General features: G+C 38.1%; 1 protein-coding gene across 1 annotated transcript in view; it reads right to left on the reverse strand.

The window, feature by feature from the left end:
• Nucleotides 1–8,342, reverse strand: part of LOC143933581 (uncharacterized) — a 34,696-nt gene extending 26,354 nt beyond the window's left edge. The window contains exon 1 of the mRNA XM_077456528.1: nucleotides 7,130–8,342. Within this exon, the coding sequence (XP_077312654.1) occupies nucleotides 7,130–7,265 (136 nt within the window). The 5' untranslated portion in view covers nucleotides 7,266–8,342. The remainder of the gene's footprint in view (nucleotides 1–7,129) is intronic.
• Between the last annotated feature and the right edge of the window lie 3,245 nt (nucleotides 8,343–11,587).

The raw sequence follows: 11,587 nt of genomic DNA on the forward strand, positions 1-11,587 counted from the left end.
CGCACCAGACTCCTGCTGTGAGCCGCTGCGTTCACAAGTGTGAACCCAGACTTAAAGATAAAATCATTGAAAAAAATAAACAAAATATCCAATGGTAGAAAAAAACAAACAAAATATAACACATACAATACGAATTAAAAAAATACACACGTACATCAAGAATATGTCAAGCAAAAAAAAAAAAAAAAAATCAACAAAATGGAGCTACAAAACAGCCACCTAAAAAAAGATTGACAAACATTAGACTATTCAAAGAAGCATCCTAAAAAGAAAGGTAGGACAGGTCTTACACATAATAACATAAATAACAAATATGGTGTTACAATTAAAAAAATGTTTCAGGCTAAAGAACTTATTGTTGCTACTAGACGTGGGAGCATGTGGCTATTTCTCCTTCAGACGCTCTTAAAATATGTTTTATATATGATTTTATAAAAAATAAATGCAGTATTTTACATTTGGCCTTTTAGTTAAATTGCATTATAAAATATAAATTACCAAAAGTTACATGTCTGTTTAATGTAAAAAAATATTACTTTACAAATGAATTAACATCAAAAATTATTGAAAGCTATTCTAACGTATCTGGATGAATACACAATTCAAAACAGTCCTGAGAAAATTGGCAAACACATGATGGATGATGAAACCCAGCGTCTTTTGTCTATGAACATATCTAATAAGCATCTAATTATATATGTTGGGGGGGTGTTTTTTTTTTGTTTTTGTTTTTTTGTGAGGGGGGAGATGGTGGAATATTTTCAACTTTTAAAAATTGTTCCTTTTCTGAGATTTCTCACTTTCCTTGAGAACTATGGAAAATCTGATCTTCTGAAAGGAGTATGTTATGGGATAGATCCAGTGTTGTGTTTTTGTATTTTTTATATATTTTTTTTTGTGTTTGTTTTTTGTGAGGGGGGAGATGGTGGAATATTTTCAACTTTTAAAAATTGTTCCTTTTCTGAGATTTCTCACTTTCCTTGAGAACTATGGAAAATCGGATCTTCTGAAAGGAGTATGTTATGGGATAGATCCAGTGTTGTGTTTTTGTATTTTTTATATATTTTTTTTTGTGTTTGTTTTTTGTGAGGGGGGAGATGGTGGAATATTTTCAACTTTTAAAAATTGTTCCTTTTCTGGGATTTCTCACTTTCCTTGAGAACTATGGAAAATCTGATCTTCTGAAAGGAGTATGTCATGGGATAGATCCAGTGTTGTGTTTTTGTATTTTTTTATATTTTTTTTTTTCTGTTGAATGTTTTGTATATTTGTCTTTGAAATAATGTGGAATTTTTTTTATATGTGTATGAATTCAATAAAACTAATTTAAAAACAGAGAAAATTGGCAAACACTTGATGGATGATGGAACCCAATGTCTTTTGGCTAAGAACAATTGTAGAGAATATACTGATATACTGTATTTGTACTGTATTGATGTCTGAAAGCAGTTGTCCAATTGCCGTCCAAGATGATCTAAGCTTGGGGCATTCTCACAATATATAAATATGCAAACCTTGCCTTGCTGACCACAACCCCCCCTCCCCCCCCCCCCAGACCTATCCAAGACAGAGAGCTACATCACAGCTAATAGATTTGGGGTCCTATACCACCCTGTTAAGGTTTTATATTCAGTCTCCTGTATTTTTGAACAGATAGACATGGTGTGGGTCAAATTCAAGATGGTGTATCTTTGAGAATCAAAAAACAAACACACAATCTCTGTCTCAAAACCTAAGACTTGTACGGGGTCCATAATGGTACAATCATTTATAAGAGGTGGAGAACAATTCCATATACACTGGCAACGTTGTCTTCTTTATTGTTACAAAGAGCTATATTGAATTTTTCAAAAACAGGGTGCAAACCATAAATGATTACTCAATTCTGTCGAAAACAATATGCTAGGACAAGTAAGGGTGAGAGCTCAGGAACATTTTTATAAAAAAAAAAAAAAAAGAAGTATGTAAGCAAATGATTAACAAAATAATTTTACAAAATGTAATAAAATATTTGAAGCAAAGTAAACACTTGAATGTACTAGTTTAGACAAGCGTGTAAATATTTCTTACATAAAATATTAAGACAAAATGGAGGAGATAGGAGAATATTAAAAATGTAACAATGTAAAATCTAAATAAATGAAAAAGAAGAGAAAAAATAAATAAATGGGGTAGAGGGTAGGGGGTAGAAGGATTGAGGTGAATTGAAGGGGAGGGGTATCATATGTGGTCTAGATACAAAGGCAAGGTGTCTAGACACAAGGTAAAAGAAAGAAAAAGAAAGGGGAGAAAAAAAAAAAGCATAAAATTGGATAGTAACAATTACAGGGAGAGGAGGGCATGGTCGATATTTAGATCATTGACGTAATCTAACTATTAGTTCCAAGTTTGAAGGTATTTAAAGTGGTTGTAAACCCTTACAAACCACTTTGACCTACAGGTAAGCCTAGATTAAGGCTTACCTGTAGGTCCAAGAAATATCTCCTAAACCTATATGATTTAGGAGATATTTGCCCAAAAACGGGCACCGCTGTCTACGGCGCATGCGCCGTAGACAGCGGCGAACAGGCGCACTGAACACGGCAGTTCCAAAAATGGAGCTGCCGCATTTGTCGACTCCCGTGCGCATGCGTGGGAGTGACGTCATCGCGGCTTTGCCGAATGACAGCGACGGAGCTGCGAGACGCCACCAGCAAGATGGATGCGGCGGACTACAGGGGACAGCGCGACTTCGCTGGCTCCTGTGTCAGGTAAGTGACACATAATAGACTACTATGCGATGCATAGTAGTCCATTATGCTTTACCTTTGCAGGGAAAAAAAGAGGAAGTAAACTCATCAGGGTTTACTTCCTCTTTAACATGTGAATCTTTAAGAATATAGGTTCATTTTTAACATTGCCTTCTTTAGAAGAGGTATTTAAATTGGGTGAAAAATTTGCACAGAACTTTACATATTTTCATGTTAGATAGAAGCCAATTAATCTATTAAAATGGATCCCATCATGGCAAGGCAGAAGTGGTAACCACTAAGCCACTTTCTTTATAGCCAGCAAATTTATAATTAACAACAAAAATGCATAAATTTACAAGAAATTAAATTTTTTGTACCGATACAGTTTTGGCAAAAACATTTTCCTGCATCCACATTACATTACACATGAGAAGTGAAAGGAGAATTCAGGTGGAGTGGTTAGCACTTCTGCCTTGCAGTACTGGGGTCCTCAGTTTGCATTTTGACCAGGACACTGTATGTTCTCCCTGTTCCTGCATGGATTTCTTTCCTCCCTCCAAAGACATGCTGATAGGATAATTGGATTCTGTTTAAATTGTTCCAAGCATGTAGGTGAAATAAGGACCTTAGACTGTAAGCTCCTTGAGGGTAGAAACTGATATGAATGTATGTAAAGAGCTGTGTAAAATATTCAGTACTAGAAATGGCTGTAATAAACAACGCATTATTTTGTTAACATGCCATTTTTATTTTTTTGGCTCTCTTTATTAAAATTTTCCTAAAAAACGTAAACATTAATAATTAAAAAAAAAAATGCCTAAAGTTCTACTTTAAGTCTACACTTAAAGTAGAACTTTAGGCATTTTTTTTTCAATTTGGATAGAGCAAATGCCGTACACACAATACGAAAATTGGATGGAAAAATTTGTACGATGAGCATTTCCGGTGCTTTCGACAGCCGACTTTGCTTTTTCGTCAGACAAAAGCTGGATGCGCAGACTATAACATTTTTGTTGGATGTGAACTTAACGTCTGATTTTCATTTCATTAGTACGCTTTTCATCCGAAAAAAAAATTGTAAGAGCAAGACGAAAGAACACGTACAAAACTATTCAACCCATGACGTCACTTCTGACGTTGTATTCTGTCATACCAAAATGTTCGTATTGTGAGTAACCTCTTCACTTTCGACATGAAACTAGCATGCCACAAAAAAAACGGACATTCAGTGGCCTGAAAATCTAAGCGTGTGTACGAGGCCATATTGTAGAAATTTCTCTTTGCTTTCTGTCCCAGAGCAAAAACATGAAGTGAGAGGAAATCCCTGCAAATTAAGGGAATTCCTTTGGGACGCCAAGGTCACCATAACTAGTGCCGCCATTGGAAGATTTTCCCTCTGTTAATTTTCTGGGGACAACAAAAAATTTGGGATTTTCTTTAATGCCCCGTACACACAATCGAAAATTCGGCCAGCAAAAGACCGATGAAAGTTTTTGGTCGGAAAATGCGATCGTGTGTATGCGCCATCGGACTTTTGCTGGCGGAATTCCGCAACGCATGCTCGGAAGCATTGAACTTCATTTACTCGGCTCGTCGTAGTGTTGGACGTCACTGCGTACTTCACGTTTCGAAAGTTCAGAGAACTTTTATGTGACCGTGTGTATACAAGCCAAGCTTGAGCGAAATTCCGTCGGAAAAACCATCCAAGATTTTTCGGATGGAAATTCCGCTCCTGTGTACGGGGCATTACTTTCACTTTCAATGATAATGGTAAACAGGACAAATAGAGAGGATGAATCTCCTTACCGGGGGGCACAGACAGCAATACAAACTGACAGGTGTTCCCTTCCCTCTTGTTGAGATGCTTCTGCAAGTATTGGTATCAAGATATTTTGCAACCTAGCCAGAAATGAGCAATTATTTATTTTTTGTTGTTTTATTGTAGTTTATGATTAACACTGAGAGCACTCTAATCTCCGATACAGAGACAGGTGTGTTCCACCCATCCATCCATGCCTCCGTGCTAACAAATACATTTTTAACCTATACATTTACTTGGGTATCATTGTTGTTGGTTTTATGTTTTTTGTTTGTGAATGAATGATTGAATGAATGAATAATTTGTATAGCGCACAACGCAAACTGAATCGCCTTTATGCCTTTAATCTCACACTGACAGTATTATACGTACCCTCCCAGACTGTGACTGTATCCTGGACTTTGGTACTTGTTTTTTTATTTTCTTGTTGAAAATCATTAAAATATTATTTAAAAAAAAAAGCTGAAAGGGGTTCTAAACCCACTGCACTCCATCCAAAAAAAAAAAAAAAAGTTTTGCCTTTTAGTTATACTTTAAAAAAAAAAATAATGTTAGTTTTGCCAATGTATGTTTTTATGTTGTAATTTAATTAAAAAGCTGAATGCAAAATATTGTCTTTAGTTTTTTTAATAAAATACAACATTTTCTTTAGAGTGGAGGCTAACAGATGACTGCTCAAATAAGTCAAGCATTTGTGATATTTTATAGCCAGCAAACAAACAAGGATTAGAACGTATGGGGTTAAAAAAAGTTAGCATAATATATAAAAAGTGCAAACATAAATTAATAAAATGGTAGATGAAGAGGTGTTTGCACATGTCTATTTCTTCTTTCGAAGAGTCCCGGGGGATACCAAGTCAGAAGGTATTAATATGCAGGTTGGAGGTCCATCATGGCTTCTGAATCCCTCACAACGTATGTGTATTGCCTATACTATATAAAGGAATGGTTATTGCATTGTACCAAATATGTAATCTTAGAGGAAAATGTTGCAGATCTATTATATGGGTCTATTATATGGGAGCTTTGAAGGTTTTTGGTAGAAAATAATGGAGGTATAGTATGTGAACGTTCTTCTTAGGCACTGCTCCTAATTACCTTGCCTAATCAAATGGGATGACCAAAACTGAGAATGTTTATTTCCCCAAAATTTCTGTGAAAATCAGGGAGACTTTATCAAAATCTAGGCATTTCAGTGAAATGCATTGGAGTCAATAGGGAAGGTGAAGTTAAGGTTTTGGGTCGTTTTTAAAGGTGTGGTGAGCTTTAAATTCGTAAAGACTATAGATGTCCCTTTAAAAAAAACTTACATTCCTCACCCTCCCTATTTTATATTTCTTTTCATATAATAATCAGACAGTGAAAAGAAAGTACAGCAGGATGGGAGTGGGGAGGAAAGTTACTGGGAGGGAGCGAATAAGTAGAGAAGGGAATTGAGGGGGGAGGGGTTTGGTAGATGGTGGGGAACAGTGGGGTTTTGGAAGAGGAGTGAGAGGTTTGGAAGAGGAAAGGCAAGTGAGGATTGGCAGATAGAGGGGATGTGTGTGTGTGTGTGTGGGGGGTGTTAGAAGAGGGAAGGGAAGTGGGGGGTTTGGAAGAGGGCCAAAAAGTAGGACATCGGAGGATGGAAAGGCAATTGGGGGTTTAGAACAAAGAAGAACAGTGAGGGATTGACAGATGGAAGGGAAGCTGGGTTTTGGAAGAGGGAAGGCAAGTGGGAATTTGCAGATAGAGGCGATGTGGGGGGGGGGGGGGGTAGAAGAGGGAGGAAAAGTGGGCCATTGGTGGATGGAAAGGCCATCGGGGGTTTGGAAAAAAAAGAACAGCAGGGGACTGACAGATGGAAGGGAAGTTGGGTTTTGGAAGAGGTAAGGCAAGTGAGAATTGGCAGATAGAGGGGATGTGTGTGTGTGTGTGTGTGTGTGGGGGGGGGGGGGGGGGTTGGAAGAGGGAGGGAGAGTGGGGCATTGGTGGATGGAAAGGCAATTGGGGTTTTGGTAACAAAGAAGAACAGTGGGGTTTTGGAAGAGGGAAGGGAATTGGGAAGTTGGCAGATGGGAAGCAAATGAGGGTTTGGGAAGGGAAGTGAGGCAGCTGAAAGAGGGAGCCGAAGGGAGGTTTGGAAGAGAGATGGGAAATGTGGTTTGGAAGAGGAAAGAGAAGTGGGGGGGGGGGGGGGGTGTTAGAAGAGGGAGGGGAAATAGGGGGTTTGAATGAGGGAAGGGGTTTATTTTATTGGAAGCAGAATGTGAAATTGGTAAGCGCCTGCACACAAATAACAATAATGAAAAAGTTCACTACACAAAGCACACTAATAAATATATAAAAACCTCTAAAAAAAGGGGAAAATGACTATGTAATTTTCTACATATATTTCACCTACAGTAAGTAGCTAAATGAACGCAGTTGAGATTTTTCCATTGTGTCAAAATGTAATAAATCAGTTTTGTTAAAATCTCTCTATACGTCTCTATTCATCAGATCACTTTAAATTAGAGTATTTGCTGTTATTTACTTTAGGTAAGTACAGTCTTTCAAGGTCGTACTTAGATCATTCCTTAAAGAGTAATACACTTACTAGATGTTACCAAAGCCAAGAAGACACCAAGAATCTGATAAAGCGATGCCATCAGGAGAATCCGCTGTATCTCTAGGCTGATGCAAAGGAGAATCTGATCTAGTGTGTTTGCTCGAGAATGCCTTTTTAAGCTCATTGGGTGGAAAGGTGTGACCCAGGAAAGTTATAAAAAATATTACGTCACAAAGATAACAGGCAACGTTTCTTTTATAGTCCTCAATTAAGGCCTGTAATAGAGAACAGCTTGTGAAAGTCAGCCACCTCATATCACCTCATATTTCTGAGTTGCGAAAAAAAAAAAGTTTTAATAAGCAAGGTTTTTCAGCCTTCAAGGTCGATCTTTCATGACTTTCAGATCATCCTTTTTTTTTTAAACATTTTTACTACCGAGGAACCCTTGAAAGAATTTGCAGATCATGGTGAAACTCTGCTAAAAATGAATTTATCTGCGATCAATAAGTTGTAGAGTAGTGATAAGTTTGAGTCATTGGATGTTCTCTGCACACCTAAAAAAAATACCCACACATGAACATAGCACCCAAAGCCATTTAACCACTTCCCGACCGGCGCACACCGATGTACGTCGGCAGAATGGCACGGGCAGACATATTGGCGTACAGGTACGTCCAGTTTTAAATGCTGACGGGCCGGTCGGGACCCCCCGTGAGTCCAGTCACGGGTCCCGCGGACTCGATCACCACGGGCATACCCATGATTGTCTCACGGGGCGGCTGAACGAGGAGATGCCGTTGTAAACAGCATCTCCCCGTTCTGCCTAGCAACAAGTGACGCTGATCTCTGTGATTGGAGCAGAGATCAGTGTTCACTAAAACAAAGCCCAGCCCCCAACAGTTAGTAACACACCCCTAGGAACACTTAACCCCTACACTGCCACCCACTGGTTAACCCCTTCACTGCCAGTGTCATTTACACAGGAATCACTGCATTTGTATAGCACTGATTGCTGTATAAATGACAACGATCCCAAAAATATGTCAAAAATGTCTGTGTCCGCCAAAATGTCGCAGTCACAATAAAAATCGCTGATCGCCGCCATTACTAGTAAAAAAAAAATTATTAATAAAAATGCCATAAAACGATCCCCTATTTTGTAAACGCTATAAATTTTGCGCAAACCAATCAATAATCGCTTATTGCGATTTTTTTACCAAAAATATGTAGAAGAATACGTATCGGCCTAAACTGAGGGAAAACATTTTTTTATACATTTTTGGGGGATATTTATTATAACAAAAAGTAAAAAATAATGCGTTTTTTTTCAAAATTGTCGCTCTATTTTTGTTTATAGCGCAAAAAATAAAAAACGCAGGGGTGATCAAATACCACCAAAAGAAAGCTCTATTTGTGGGAAAAAAAGGATGTCAATTTTGTTTGGGAGCCACGTAGCACGACCGCACAATTGTCAGTTAAAGCTACGCAGTGCCGAATCGCAAAAAGTGGTCTGGTCTTAAGCCAGCAAAATGGTCCGGTCTGAAAGTGGTTAAAATCTATTGAAGCAAAATTTGGGGATCATTTTCTGGCCAATTTGCAATCTTTTGGTAAAAAAAATGAGTAGCTGAGCACTGCTGGGGGACGTTTACCAATGATAACATGTATATATATATATATATATATATAGATAGATAGATAGATAGATAGATAAAACATGCACTATAGTAGTAACTCACATATAAAAACACAATCGTCAGCTTCACATACTGTATATCAGGGACTTCTGGTCTCAGCCGAGACAATATTTTCAATATCAATGAAAACATTTCACAATTTCTGCCAGGGTATGCAAACTTTTGAGCACAACTGTATAAAAAAAACATGATGCAATTGTTTTTATACAGTTGTGCTCATAATTTGCATACCCTGGCAGAAATTGTGAAATTTTGTCGTGGCCGAGACCAGAAGTCCCTGATATATGTGAAGCTGACGATTGTGTTTTTATATTCGAGTTACTACCTTTTTACTAAATATTTGTATTGGAATGCTACACATGGAGAGTCATTTTCATTAGATCTGAGCCTATATTGGAGGGAAGTGGAGGAGGTGGAGGAGATTGATATATTTAGTGGAATTGCCTGCCTGTGTCTGAGAATATCGCCGGTCTGATCCAGCAGAGGATCACAAGGAAAAAGCTTATAACTAGACCTGTCGGGGTCTTTCCTTGAGGTGAGAGGCTAGGGCACACTACCCTATTTCCCCCGAAAATAAGACCTAGCGTGATTGTCGGTGGTGGCTGCATATAAGCCCTACCGCCCAAATAAGCCCTAGTTAAAGTCCTTGTCTTATTTTTAGGGTAGGGCTTATTTTAGGGGGAAACAGGGTAGGGCTTATTTGGGGGGTAGGGCTTATATTGCAGCCATCACCGACAATCAGGCTAGGTCTTATTTTCTGGGAAACAGGGTATATACACGGATGGTGGAAGCACTATTGTTTTGCACTGTGATCGGTGACACAATTTATGAACTATTTTTGCACTGAAGATTTTTTGCACCAAGTACTTTATGGACTCTGTTATATATAAGTTATCATTGCACTTTTTTTGCACTTTATTATACCGAATATATTTATGAATTTATTTGAATAGCATTATCAATTGAGAATATATATTATTTTGTTTTGCACTGTGATTGGTGAAACTACTTATGAAATATTTTTTTTTTTTGCACTGAAGATCTTTCGCACCAAGCACTTTATTGATATTGATGATTTTTATTACTGCATTTTTTTGCATATTTGGATATTATTGCATTATCACCTGTTAATATATATTGCATTAGCACTTTAGGATATTGAGAAAGTGTCCACTCTAGAATATCATCGTAATTATGACTAACATAACATGATGACTAACGGGTGTAGTTAGTTGTCTATTAGCTATTAAATATGTATGGTCAATCATTAAGGACTGGCTCACACCACAAAAATGCACTTCAGATCAATTCCAGATGCGTTTTTGCATCTGCGTTTTTAAGGCATTCTTTAAAAAGTTCCTGTGCGTTTTTGGTATGTTTTTGATGCATTTCCGGATGCATTCCATGTGCTTTTTTTTCTTATTTTTTCCTCTTTTTTTTTTCTCACGATACTAAGGTCCAGTGCATTTTTGATGCATTTTTATGTGTTCCAGTGCCTTTCAGTGTGTTTTTGTTTTCTTGTTTTTTGTCTTTTTCAGTTTCAAAATTTTTATTGATAAAGAAAATAAAGTGATGTACAAAAACTTCGGAAAACATAAATAATTTACATCAACATTAATGTAATGGTGTGTAACATTAAAGGGGGAGGGATGGGGAAAAAGGGGGGGGGGGGGTTGTAGAGATGAGGGGAGGGGATAGATATTGAGAAGGCTATTAGTCAATATTTTAGGAAAACATAATGTAGTAAACTTATCAGTAACTAGACCCACCCAAACGCAAAAAGCGCAGTTCATTCCAGGAAAAGTACAGACATATAGGATCTCTTCTGAGGGGAAAGTCCTACTGTGAAAAATAGCACTTGGGTGTTTAGTCATGGGCAAGGCAAGGCTCTATGATCAGATAGCCAAAATTGCCAGTGGCAATAGAATTTTCCTAGTTTTAGCTTCTGTGTATTTTTGATGCATTTTACTGTGTTAGAGTAGAGTCCAGTGCAGGAAAAATGCAGTATGCACTGGTGTGAGTTGTGCCATTGGAAACCATATAACCTACTTTCCATGCGTTTTTGATACAGAACAAAAACGCTCTGGTTTGCATGTGATGTGAATTGGACCTTAAAGAAAATATCTTGGTTTTCCCTATGTAGAATAATCACGCCCCACTAAGGCATCCAAAGTTTTCTATTTGTTAGAGAAATATTATCCCCTTCCATTATCAATGGGCAATGTTTATAACTGTGGCATATGAAGGTGCCAGGGGCGGACTGACAACTCATGGGGCCCCCGGACAATAGGAGATTATGGGGCCCTCAGGCAATCAGAGATTATGGGGCCCCCAGGCAATAGGAGATTATGGGGCCCCCAGGCAATCAGAGATTATGGGGCCCCCAGGCAATCAGAGATTATGGGGCCCCCAGGCAATCAGAGATTATGGGGCCACATAGTATACACAAACACAAACACAGTATACAATCACACACACAGTACACACAGACATGTTTCTATTGGCTGAGAAGGTACTGGAGAGGTGGGACAGCTATAATCTCGGGATTTACATACTGTCCCTGGTTTTACTGAGGCTGGCAACCCTGATGGGGCCCCCTAGTGGCATGGGGCCCTCGGGCAGTGCCAATAGTAGAGGCCAATAGTTGGTAAGTAGATTTCTAAATTGTTGGTGTCTTACAAATATTTTACAAAAACATTGACAGTTTTCGAATCTTTAGTAGAATGGACATTATATATTAAGACCCTCTGGTAAGACCCCTTCAGTGTTTTGCTACTATAACCTCTTTCTTGTGAGCGAAGCCATAGGACAT

This window comes from Lithobates pipiens, unplaced genomic scaffold (genome assembly GCF_037356315.1).
Source record: "Lithobates pipiens isolate NorthernLeopardFrog02 unplaced genomic scaffold, aLitPip1_a1.2 Scaffold_27, whole genome shotgun sequence".
NCBI lineage: Eukaryota > Metazoa > Chordata > Amphibia > Anura > Ranidae > Lithobates > Lithobates pipiens.